The sequence below is a fragment of the Magallana gigas genome, chromosome 9 (assembly GCF_963853765.1).
Source record: "Magallana gigas chromosome 9, xbMagGiga1.1, whole genome shotgun sequence".
NCBI classification, from domain to species: Eukaryota; Metazoa; Mollusca; class Bivalvia; order Ostreida; family Ostreidae; genus Magallana; species Magallana gigas.
The window spans coordinates 19,865,326-19,879,014 of record NC_088861.1 but is presented as its reverse complement, the minus strand read 5'-3'; the positions used below and the strand labels follow the sequence as shown (position 1 = coordinate 19,879,014).

The following is a 13,689-nucleotide window of genomic DNA, read 5'->3' as shown; positions in this document are numbered from 1 at the left end:
AGAAAAACCGCATGTTACATTCTGGAACAAAAGAATTCAATAAGGTGGTGGCTTGTAGAATGGTTTTGATATATCAAATTTTCGTTGTCAGCTTGGTTGTTAAAACGATTAATGACATATTTATTGCAGGCCATGGTAACAGTTTTGCTTAACTACAATAACTTCTCGTATTTCCGTTGTCTACTTCGCATGTTTTGACATATTTGTGCAATAACTCAAAGGGTAGAACGCTGCCTCCCCCTTTTTTCATTTTATAAACACGATTTAGCGGCAAAATTCTTTTATAAAAACAATTGACTTCATCAATCTTTAACTTTGATTGACCGCTTTATTAATGCTCTTTTCCAAATATGTATTCATCTTACTAATTAAAATTAAAATGTTTTAAAAACAAGAGTAACACTATACGAACATCTGTTCTCAGCCTGATCGTTTTTGCGTGGACCCGGAGGTCCACACAGAAAATATATAAGCGAGATTAAAGCGGATGCTATGGGGAAAATGCAACCTGCGCATGAGCTAGTCTGGTTCTTGTGCGTACATTTTTTGTAATTAGTAGCTCAGGGAACCAGGCTAGCACACGTTTATCTGAATCGGGATCGGGAATCCGTGCCATATTCACACTTATATAAGTTCAAATGCGCTGTAATTGTAAAGTTGTTGGAAACAAAGTATTTCTTTTAAAGAAATGATCGGCATGTGATATGAACTGTCAGTATTATGAAATAAGTTAATGTTATACCGAAACTACAACATGCATCAAATAGCATAATGTGCAATGTATTGTTGTTTTCCGAATACACATGTAACTTAACTTTACCTTTATAGTAGGCGAAGCTAGAGTCCTTACTGATTAAAATTTTTTAAGCATTTAAGTATGATTGAATAATTATGTCACTGTTTAAAAGTTTAAACCTCAAGAAAAATGCACTAAAATATGAAATTTTTAATTTACACAAAGCTGTTCCTGCATAGTTAACAAAGTAGTGCGAATCGTAATGTGTGAGCAAATAGTAGAATTCACCGAATGCCTGATACTATACATGCAAACTTCATTAATAGATAGATCATGATTATTTAGGAAGTATGAAGCCTTTTTAATTCTGAGATAAAAAGTCAGGGCTATACATACATGTATACGTAAACAACGTACAAATTTTGTGGTTAAAAGCAGGAGGCTAGAGTTGGTGGAATCTCTAATAATCTTAAGGCTTTCACGTTTTCGTTGGAAACACATGCAAATGGTCCACGTATTGTAGTCCATTTTTAAAGGACAGCAACTTGTTATTACTTTAACGAGTGTCAAGTTTCCTCGTTACATAGACTTATAAAATTTCCTTATAACGAATTGATCAGATATGATCTTAAAAAACGCTCCTTAATGTAATGACGCTCTTATGGTGATACTTAGGTTTCATGAAGAAGAAAAAAATGTACAAAAAATGTCGTTAGATTATGATTGTGTTTAACAGCTTTCAAGTATTTACGAGGAAGTTCCAAACTGGCAGGGAAACCCCATGTTTTACCTCTACAAGACATACCGACAATATTTTCTTTGTATGTGTCGACACGAAGTGACATTAAATTTTTATAACAGTTTGTCTTCACATGGCGATTTGAACCCTATGTGAATATATAAACTACTAGTATGTCGCCAAATTTGGGAGTCTATCAATTTTGTTCGTAGATATAACTTCGATCCTCTGATTTGCATGGTTTGGACAGCAAAACCTTTTGTATTTGATTAATGAATAGCGCTTTATTTTTAAAAATGAATTTTCCTAAAAATGTTTAACCTTTTGCTATCATTTTTAACTTAATCACATGGAAAAATCTCATATCTCTCTAAGAAATATATAAATTTTAACTTTATCTTGAAAACTCCGAAATTTCCATGCCGCTTATATAATTAATCAAACGTTTTCATTCTTATTTGTCATAAGCTCGTAACATAAATGGTTCTTAAGTCTAAGACAATGCTAAGTAGGACTGAAGATCGCCCTTAAACGTCGACATAAGTCTGTAACTAGAAGAGTACTATTGCTTAGCTCAGACAATTTACACGAAACTTAGGCGATCGGTAGAGGAGATATCAAATTTTGTTTTCGCACGTGCCAGTACGTTTTAACGGCATCACGATATTACGCCACATGTAGTCTTCGAGAACAACTAAACAAGTGAATATTTGTCAAAATAAAGAAGTAACAATAGACCGAATACCTCTAGATCTACAGTGTATCGCTTTGGGTAATGTAAAAATGTCAGGTATGTTCAAAATATAATATGAAACCTTAATTTTTGAATCTGTACATTTAAGATATATGACGAAGCACAAACCCATGATTTACCATCTACTGAATTTTTTCCCAATTTCTACATAAACCATAAGAATAAATGAACTTGTGAAAAATTACGGTGTTCAAAGGTAAATAAATCACTTTTTAAAAGACAAAAATAGAAGCAAGCGTTGAACCAATATATAAATATTTAGTTCCACTTACTTTTTACAGCCAAGCAGGCATACGGGAATGGGATTTCTGTAAATAGGAGAGGTAAGAGAGAGAAAAATTAAAAAATTAAAAAACGAAATCACACTGTTTGCTTATTCTTCGAACGACCTATTACACATGGACAATATATGTATGAGAGAGTAGTTAAGTGAATATTTGTCAAAATAAAGAGGTGAGCACAGATAATGTACATCTACGATATACTCATGTCATCGTAACTTTTGTGCACATGTTTTATTAACACTAATTTTACCCTCGCCTCTAATATTTGTGATACCTAGCAGTTGTATCTAAATCAAAATCAGATATTTTAAAATAACCTATGATTAATGACTTATTATCAATTGCTTGGTATACCCTCAAGTGGTGAAATGTTTGCGAGGTTTTGGCGATAAACAATGCCAAATAATAACTATGTAAAGGAAACTCTATTCAATTTTTATATATAAATATATGATCTACTTACTAAGGTCAACCAATTGTATTCATTTTTTTATTATTAGAAGGACAGTCTTATTCACTGTTGGTTTATGAACTTAATCATCGATAAAGCGTCAATCCGTGTATTACCGTGCATTAAAACGATTAAAGATATTAACACAAACCAGAATGTGTGCATTTTCTTCACTCGTATTTGAAACTATCAGAATCATGGTAGATTTTTTGTACTTCGTTGCATAAAAATGTGTCGATGGCATATGCTAAGAGATATCATCCTTTTTTTTCTGGGGCGTTGAGCTATATGCATATATTGCTGACTATTTAGCAAGTGGATTAAAAACATTAAGTTAAGTGTCGATTTAATACTTAAATACTTGATGTGATTACTAACTATAGGAAGAACTTAATTTTAAAAAATTCAACTTATTATTTCTTCCTGGTTAAGCAATAACATCAGTTACTTTGCATATTAAATAAACGAAATGAACCATGATGGAAATGAATTGACTCTGTCAGTAATCCAGAATATATTTCAATGTCGACTACCATCTCGACCTTATGGTTCCTACACTCTTTGGAAGGAAGCAAGTGAGAAGAATAACACGTGTGCGCCAAATTAAATATTTACACATGGAATTTACATGGAAAAAAACAGGAAATTTAAAATTAAAAGGATTACACGGGTATTTCAAAAAAGTTCCAGATGAATAATTTTGAATGACATAATTATATCTTTAACAAAATTGCCATGTTTTGTGGGTGATCGAAATGCTTTTTAAGGAAATCAACAGCGTCTGTTTATAAAATTACAGAGGGGATTTCCGTTCTTTTCGACAAGGATACACTCGCAGTTACAGATCATATTTAACGAAGACAGAGATCCATGATTTCACAGCTTCTAAATGGTAATTACAACGTATTTATACTCTTTGTCTGCACATATCAGGATGGCTATTTTCAGCGTAAGTCTCCAAATAGCTTTGCATTTACTTGTGATAACAAATGCAACTCTTATTAAGAAAGGCTGGGACACCTGTCATTTTGGATCCGTTGAGTGTGAGTGCCAGAATGCTCCTGATAATCTACTGAAAGTCGATTGTTCCAGACGGCAACTGGTAAAGATTCCTTCGTTGTATTCAAATGTGACGTGGATAGACCTCAGTAATAATCATATCGACAACATAAGCGTTGGATTCCCAAAGATAGTTGGCTACATCGATTTATCTGGAAATAGGATTCATCATCTTGATAGAAAACCTTTCCGTGGTTTATATAATCTAAAATCATTGAATTTAGAGAAAAATCGGATAAATATATCATTGATGTACAAAGGCCTTTTTGCCGATTTGCATTCTCTCACTAAACTGAATTTGAAAGGAAATATACAAGATCAATTTAAAAGAACGATAATAAAAGATGACGTTTTTTCAGAATTAATATCATTACAATCTCTAAAAATTGATGGACCGACTAATGTGACTTTTGGAAAAGGATTTGCAAGCCTATCAAGATTGCAAAAATTAGATTTATCCGGCATAACTGGAAATTGCAGTTTCAAAAGAATATCACAAAACATGTTTCTTCATATGCCACGGCTCATCTACGTGGATGTGTCTGCTTGTGATATTTTGGATATTGAAGAAGGCGCATTTGGAAAGCTCCAATATCTCAAACACCTTGATGTTTCTCATAACAAACAACTCGGATTTGCATCACTTCCAAATATAACTCATAATCTAAATAATACCTCCATAAAATCGTTACGTGGTAATGAAATGAATTGTTTGTCGGGAATCGGTACGAAGATTCTGAAACGTCATTTTGAGAACTTGAAACACACAAACATTTCCGAAATCTACTTTGAAAAGAATAGACTGGAGCAACTTGAGCCGGGGGCACTTCGACTGTTGCCAAACAAAATAGATATCATTTCGTTTGGAGAAAATAAACTTACTCAAGGAAGGTATATGATAGATTTTTTCTTTTTTCGTAATATTCGAGTCTTGAATATCAGTGTACAGCTTCGTCCACCTCCTTATCCTGAATCAATTTTCGAAACGTGCACGGAGAAAACAGATAACTTTGACTCAGCGCTCAAGGAATTGCATACGCCAAAGGAATGTGTAAAAGAATATCAGGCCTCTCTTAACAGTTTTATTTATAAAAGTTGGTGGCATGGTAAAATAATTGGCACAATAATTGTTCCAAAAACTCTAGAAGTCATATATGCAAATATGAGTCGGTTTTATGGAATTGCTCCTGAATTTGGAATTAATGCAACTGGTTTAAGAGAAATTTACGTACAAGACAATTTCTTCTATTCATGGAATGGACCTATTTATGGAGTTGAAAACATAGAAATAGCTGACGTGTCAAATAACTATTGCTCTTATATTTCGAAATCGATAATGAAGTATGCAATAGGATTGCGGATCCTTAAGGCGTCTAAAAATAATATTGGAAAGAGTCTAGCAACCGATGCTGAGGGAGAGATATTCGAGAACACTGTGTTCCTAGAGTTTCTTGATCTCTCATACAATAACATATTTTATCTTTCAGCGTCTATGTTTAAGAACATGCAAAAACTCCGAACATTAAATTTACAAAACAATCAACTTTCGTCATGGCGTGTGAAAGTGGATCATATGAAAAATATGAAATACATAAACCTAAAACAAAATAAACTAACAGCTTTTGATAAAATATCCAGAGTCTCATTTGGTAATCTATTCCAACTAACAAATCTTACTATCGATTTGTCGGAAAATCAACTTCTGTGTTCCTGTGACAGTAAAGAATTTCTTGAGTGGATTACACATCATAGAAAACATTTTATAAACTTTGAATACTATGAGTGTTCCTCGTCAAGTTCACATGAATTCAATTTCTCGGATCCTGACGTTTCAGCTATGTTGCTGAGTAAAAGCTGTATATATCAAACAATATATATTGTAAGTTCCATAGCAGCAGCCTTTCTATCTAGTATCATCATAGGTATTACTCTTGTGAAAAATAAGTGGAAGATTCGATACGTGGTATATAAATTTAAACAACGTTTTAGAAAACATAAGGGTTATTTCACCAACTTCCAATCGGGAACGCCGTGTTATGAATATGATGCAATGATTTCATATTCTCCAAAAGAATTATCATTCGTTCTAACCGACGTAATTCCTAGACTTGAAAACGAGGCCGGTTTTAAATTGTATGTCAAGGACCGAGATGAACCGGTAGGAACGCCTTTTGGAGAAACCATTATGGAAGCTATTCAAAATAGCAGAAGAGTTGAATGTCTTGTGACGAAAAGTTATTTGAAATCAAATTTACAGGACTATGAATTAAACATGTCAAGAATGGAAGCTATCGAGGACAGGGGAAACTTAAATTGTGTCCACTTAATTCTTTTTCCTGATGTTTGCAATGTGTCGATTTCTATTCAAACTTTAGATCTCGTAAGGCAGGAGTGTTTTACGGAATATCCAGAGGAACAATGTGCCTTGGATGATTTCTGGGAGAGATTAAGATCAATCATTTCAAAAGAATTTCTTTGAAATCAAAGTTTGGAGTGTCCTAAAAATTTGTTATGTGTGTCATGTGTTACTATTTCATTTATTCATATGATTACATGTATGTAATTAGCTAAATAAATACTAACCCCACAATGAAGATTCTCGCTGACAAAAAAAAATCTGAATGCTAGGGCTTTTTTTCTTTTCAAAATATTAGCACCAATAATTGTACAAATTCCGAAAAAGCATTCAACGAAAGTACATTATGATACAAGAACTTTCAGTTTTTAAGATGGTATGGAAAACCTGCCAATATTAATGTGAATAAAAGTACATTACAATCACTTTCACCCTTTTAGAATTTTCAAATTTTACACTGAGTTTTTTTTACCTAAAATATGTTTTAACTATTTTTTTGAATAATAAATATATATTTATGAAACAAGTTACTGTTACAATGATAAATTAATAATAACACCCTTGTCTATTTAAAAGTTTAAATTACAGAACCATCTTTTTAAAATCAATTGTATGACGTTTACGTAATATAAAACAAAGCTGTAATTAAATGAACTCGTTTAACCCGCGCTAAAGTACAGACGTTATTTAATGTGTACTAAGTCATCAGTTTCAGAGTAGTGAGAGTGTACTGGATCGGAAACCCACAGTGTGGAATCCGGATCACACTCTGTAAAATTGACAGTTTCAAAAACAGAAAATTAATGGGTATATAATAAAGATAATTTCCAAAATGTTTAACCTTATAATTTTAACAAAATCTTACATCTTTATACAGCAATCTTCTTTTCAAGGATATTAATATAGTCTAAGGGTTGTCGACGTCATTTATTAAAAGACTGCAATACTTGGACCACATACATGTGTTTTTTACGGAAATATGAAAGCCTGAAGGTTATCCGAGATTTTCTCTGACTCTAACAATTCATCCCGCTTTTATACCGCAGCGAAGCGATGAGTAATGGTAACGCGTACATTTAATATTTAAGAAAACCAGAAAATGGGAGTTGATTTAAAGGTACTAAGGGCCAAAACTTTTTCTTTCAGCCAAAAACGCCGCCATTTTATTCAAAAAGTTAACTCGATTATTATATGACTGCCGCTTGTCAATTAAAAACTTTCCAATGTTTGATTGAAAGTTATTTTAAAAGATAAAAATAATTTATTGTGCAAATTATACAACTCTTAACAATGCATTAATCAAGAAATTCGAATAGTTTCACGAATGTCTAATAAAACTATTAGATGGAAAATAAAATCATTAACATCAAGGCTGAATAAAGTAAAAAAAATTCTTCAACATACTAGGAAAATTAAAAAACATTGGAAAGAAGAAAGCAAAAATAGTTTACTTTGGCTTATGATTTTGTAGACAAACAGATCCTACTGTGTGCGTTGCAGATAAATTTTGTTCTGCTCTATAGTGAAGGTTACATGTATAGTTTAAAAGTCAGTGATGACCATTTTTCTGATCGACTTTGTCCTTTCACCGGTCAGAATATGCATGCTTACGGAGGAAAGCATTTGCTTGAGAATATTAGAAACGTCAGATTCCATTGCAAACATTTTTAATTTTTTTCAATCACCTTCACGCAGGGAGTATATTAGGCATCCGGCGAATTAAAATAATTGCGCACACATTTTGCCTCTACAGCTTTGTTATCTATCCGGTGACAGCTTTGTGCATGTTTTTAATTTCTTATTGAATGATAATTGAATCAGAGGGGTCAAAGCTGAAAACAGCCCTTTAGCTGTAAATTTTTTATTTTTCATCTTATTTTTTAAACCTTTTTGGTTTATACTTTGGAATAAACAGTAAAATTTAACAATTATGGTCCGATTGTCACTTTTTGACTTCTTATAGGAGTTTTAAGGGTGATGTGCGGCCATTTTGTGCATTTTAGGATAAGAATGTAAATATTTCTTGAACTGGCTTGTTTCTGCCCGAAATTGGCCAAAAAATGTTGCCAAAAGATATAATAGCAATAAATATGAAGTCCTACATGTCATTTTGTTTGAAAAGTATGCATACATGAACAAGAACAGGTGAATGCCATTTTATTCACTCAGAACAGCTGTCGAACTGCGCAGCTATAGACTTATTTCGAAGATTGAAAAATATGAAGGGGGTTCAATGGTGTCCTCTCTACAACCATTTGTTGAGAAAAACTTTGAATTTTGCTCAGCTAAGTTGTAGCTTTGCCTCAAAATAAGGTACTCTATCTTTATCAGTCGGCACGGGATCTATTTTAAGAACAAGAAATTTTTTTTAAAAACTATATACTTTGAACTCCTGTGTCTATGGCGAGACATTGACGTTAGATTTTCATAGTAAAAAAATAAATGTCAATTCAAAACAACCCGTTTTGAATTTGATATACATCTCTATATCTGTCCCATGTTTGTTTTATGGGAATATTTTAGTTATATAAGTATAAAATAAAGTAAATTCATTTAAGAAGTGGGATAGGGGTCCAAAAAAGTGATTGTCTTAATTTAAAAAAGTATACATCATCTTTCAATGAATATATATCTGCAATGTACCTCCATAGACACAGACAAGTGCATGTATATCTTGTGGTTTTTTGGGGCCCATTTTAAGAATAGGGTACCTTACTTTAAGACAAAGTTACAATTTAATAATCAGGCTTAGAAATTTTTCTCAACAAATCGTTGTAGAGAGGACACCATTGAACCCCCTTCATATTTTTTAAATTTTTAAATCTTTAAAATAAGTCTGTAGCTGCGCAGTTCGACAGCTGCTCTGAGTGAATAAAAGGCATTGTCCTGTTCTTGTATGCATACTTTTTAAAAAAAAAAATGACATGTAGGACTTCATATATATTGCTTTTATATGTTTTGACAACATTTTGGCCAGTTTCGGGCAGAAACAAGCCAGTTCAAGAAATATTTACATTCTTATCCTGAAATGTACAAAATGGCCGCACATCCCCCTTAAGGTCATGAATATTGCAACTTTTTAAAAGATGAAAAATTAATTCAGAAAGAGTTTTCTCGCTTTGCTCAAAGAACGTAGAATGTAAATACTCTAGGCATACAAAGTTTTCTGTCATAGAAATAAATACTGCATGCATTTTTATGATTTTTAAAAAATATTCTTTTAGAAATTAAAAGTATATATTTATTTTTAAAGTGTTGAAGGTATCTTTCTTTGACATTGCATTACTTATAAGTTCTTATCTAGGCAACTAAATATACCAAGGCGTTGAAAAATTTGAAAAAAAATGATTTTTCTTGACATTTTTAATTTTAAAAAAAAGAGAAAAGAGGTGTCGAAAAGCCCTGATCTAACTTTTTGTTGAAGACAAAAAAAGTTCTATTGTTGTATACTCAAATTTCTCATCTATCTTGGAAGTAGCCTGTATTTCAGTGTGTATTTTTAAAATAAAAAGCAGAGAGACATCCTCTACTACTGGAGAGCTAAGTTTACTGCTCACAACAGAGTGTCGGACAGTTCGCTACAATCGTCCAAACCTTATACCTTAAACGTAAAATGCGATCATATTAAAGATCCCTCGCGTAGAAGCTTATAAAATGTGAATCTCTGACCTGGAGAAGCCAGCCTCGTCATTGGATGCCTTGATGCCTTTCTCCTTCTAATTTTAAAATACATACGATATTTTTTTATACGTTAAACTATGTAGAATTTCATTTGTTGTTAAGGTCAAGGTCTAGTAAATGAAAGGTGCCTACAGGTTTATAAGATTTAAGATGTAAACTCCAATTTAATTTTTAAGAAATAAATGATGCTTTATAACAATAGCTTTGTTTGATAGGATGTACCGGGGCTAAAATATTTGGTAAACACAATGAAAAATCATGTTTTAAACTGCCAATATGATACATGAAGGAAATAAGGAACAAATTTTGGATTTTGATCCATCTTTGACGAATAAAATACATGTATATATAAATTGAATATAGGTATCGAGATTACTTTTCCCATGATTTAATATAGAAATATTAATTATTTCAAAAATATAAAAAAAAAATGTGTGTGTTTTTATATGAACCTTTGTGTAAATAACAAATATTATGCCACATCCACAACATAATGTATTCTTTTCTATATTAATGAATGAAAAAAATCGGCTGTTGTTTTGTAAAATAACTAAACGGGTAGTGGAACTTAACGTAAATACCGTCACCTATCTCCGTAATCGGAAACCTTCTCTTGTTATTAATTAAGTGTATTTTAAAGACATTTCTTCTTCCGCATTTTTTGTTGTTCTAATCAGATTATACGTTTATATTACAGTGTAAAATTTTAAAGAACACATTCTGAATGGACATTTACGATTTTTTTTAAATTCGCATACACGACTTCCTGTTCGAAACTTTACACTAAAAGTATAATAGAATCTAAGTTGTAGAAAGATTTTTTTGGTAATATAGCACCAAATCATTTGTTGAATTATAATGATATTGTTAGCAATAATTTGATTTTAATAATTTTAACACAATTACTCATAAGGTTATACATGTAGTTATTGATTGTTATTAGAAAGAAAATATTCAATGTATAATTCCCACAGGGACTTATTTTTTACTAGTTACAACACCTTAGTTTCACGTTTATCCCATAATTTATTACTTCCCACGTAAATTAACGTATCGAGTTTAAAAAACAAAAAAAAAACAAACAATTATACAGTTCGCGGTTTTCTTTTCTTTTCAAGTAATGCTTTGATCTTTGGCAGGGCTTGTAAAAGGAAGCTGAAGAATTCTTTGCGAGAGAAACCCTTATCTAATTGTAGATTATGGTGTAGATTGATGATACTCAGGGTCGTTTTCGAAATATCCAGTTTGCTAGACACAAAAGTGTGTTATTTTCATAACAAAGATCTGTTTTTTAAAGATTTGTGTCATGAGAAAAATCCAAACCCTTTTTCAACCACCTTGCAAAAAGCACATTCATGGGACATTTGGAAATAAGCGTAATTCCTGTTACAAAGATTTCAATATAGGCTATAAGCTTTATCTCATTTATATTAAAGTGCTTCTAATGAATTCATAAGAACTACTTTTCTATTCTTTAATATTTTTTATAGACTTTGAAAGTTTCTTTTTTACTACTGCATTTTGCATGTTATAATCCGAGATAATGTCTTTTTCTATAGGTTCAAAGCTTCCATAATACATCATCGATAGTCCGTATATTTTGTATATCAAGGAAGTGTAGATTTTAATTTACAGAGTCTGCTATTGTTTTATATAAAACAAAAGAAATTAGGGTATTTTGATTGCATTGGCAATAGTCGAGCGTATTTGTTTTTGGTATATTGAAAATTCCAAACGGAAACGGGTTAGTATATATATAATTAAATTACCTCTTAAAAAGTAATTAGTATCGAAGAATTTGCCCCAGGGAAACAAACGATGATGCACAATATCAGGAAAGCCTTAATTAACTCAATTATTGCCTTGGTATATATTTCTCCTCGTTTTTTATTTTTTTTATTCGATGTAAATGAATACTGCTTTATCTTTTTTCTCATCGTTCAGTTTTTCAAGTCTGAAATTTTATTGAGTCAAATTATCGCACGCCTGTTTAGAACTTTAGACACCTATCTGATTTCCTTTCGTAAAGGTCACAAAAAACAGGCTTTTCATTGTATTGAATATTTTCAGGTAATAATTAGTTTTCATCAAATTAATTGCCTGGATGTCCATTGTGACAACCCGCTTTCTCTGTCCTTTACCAAGTCGTCACAAGACATGTTCACTGAAAGTCAATATGCAGCTCAGATTGGGAACATCTCAGGGAAGTCACAGTGTGAGGATTTCAGAATGGACGCAACTTTCAGAAGTTACCCACCAACGAACGAAGTAGGCACTTGTCCCTGGACCTTTGGGAAGAACGTCGACAATGACAGGGTACCCAGAGAGTTGTGGGAGGCCAAGTGTGCGTGTCGCTGTGGTGTACACCGGGCCGACTGTCTACAGTACAGGTGTGTACCAGTGTACACATACGTCACTGTACTCAGGAGAAAGAATTGTACAAATGTCACACAGGAAATATTCCCACTGAGTGTTGGCTGTACACAAGTGAGGCTTATTCGCAGGTTAGACGCAAATCAAATGATCCCTTGAAATGTACAAAACTCACAGAAAACTCTTTCATTGTATCAACACTTATTGCGACAACTCATTGATGACAATCACAATAGGTTTGTTATATAAATGTATATTTATATTTCATGATATTTACTGACTGTCAGGTTTTTCATACTTAATCTATTTATACAAAAGAATATATGATGTTTTTTCATGTGATGCAGTATTAAATGTTTATATATTTCAACTTTTACATACTATGTAGTTTTTTACAAGTCTTATTTTACCATACAGCAATAAAATACAATAATTTACATTTTTCAATTATATTTACTTTTTATTTTGTCTTCATCAATCAAATAATTTACCTTATATGAATGCAATGCATAAGTTTTTTCATTATGCAGTCTAATAATGTAAAACATTCCTTGAAAAATTGTGTTATACACGTGTTCAAACTATGATAGGTAAATCAATATGTTTTTAGCGTACACCTTTTTGCTATATGTCATTTAAAAAACTGAAAAAAAAAGAAATCAAAAATATTCCAATATTATGAGAATGGTTTAACTCTTAAACGACCTGCCATGTTAACTTTTATTCATAGTGGCTCTTTCTATGACAAAAAAATAAACAGTGATATATATTTTTTTTCTGTACAATATTTTAGTAAACGGAACACATAAATTCACGTCATGAATGAAAATTGTCTAAATTTGGATAGTTTGGTCATTTTGGATATGATCATACAATTTTGAAATTTTCCTAAGAAAATTTCGTTTGATTTCATGACGTAGAAAAGTCACATGTACAGGTGCACCCAACCGCTAATCGTTCCCACACTTCACTGAACATCGCGATACGCGATGTGGAGACCCTTTTCCTTTTGACCTTTACAAACCGGTAGACTTCTTGACAATGACAGGCTGCTCTACAACCGTCGTCCGAATTTCGGTCCACGCCTTGACAGTTACTATTAATACATCTACTTTCTATTAATGCCGATGGTATTCGATTGTCGTCTCGTGTTATCACGTACCTCCATGGACAGCTACCGGACGAGGACAGATGGTCCAATCCCCGTGAAGGTGAGAGATCCGGCAGAGAGTTCTCGCTGGCATTTACAACGTGAT

General features: G+C 32.3%; 2 protein-coding genes across 2 annotated transcripts; both read left to right on the top strand.

The window, feature by feature from the left end:
• The first annotated feature begins 3,402 nt into the window (after positions 1-3,402).
• On the top strand, positions 3,403-6,849 carry LOC117691758 (toll-like receptor 4). Its single transcript, XM_066070555.1, has 2 exons — positions 3,403-3,634; positions 3,764-6,849. Exon 2 carries the CDS (start codon positions 3,854-3,856, stop codon positions 6,500-6,502), a length of 2,649 nt encoding a protein of 882 aa, XP_065926627.1. The 5' UTR covers positions 3,403-3,634; positions 3,764-3,853; the 3' UTR covers positions 6,503-6,849.
• A 5,368-nt stretch (positions 6,850-12,217) lies between these two features.
• On the top strand, positions 12,218-12,592 carry LOC105336139 (interleukin-17D-like). Its single transcript, XM_011440318.4, has one exon. The coding sequence runs from the start codon at positions 12,218-12,220 to the stop codon at positions 12,590-12,592; it is 375 nt and encodes a 124-aa protein (XP_011438620.3).
• Positions 12,593-13,689: the final 1,097 nt, after the last annotated feature.

Excerpts from the sequence above, each read along its gene's own strand:
- LOC117691758 (XM_066070555.1), top strand. The coding sequence starts at position 3,854 with ATGGTAATTACAACGTATTTATACTCTTTGTCTGCACATATCAGGATG.
- LOC105336139 (XM_011440318.4), top strand. The coding sequence starts at position 12,218 with ATGTTCACTGAAAGTCAATATGCAGCTCAGATTGGGAACATCTCAGGG.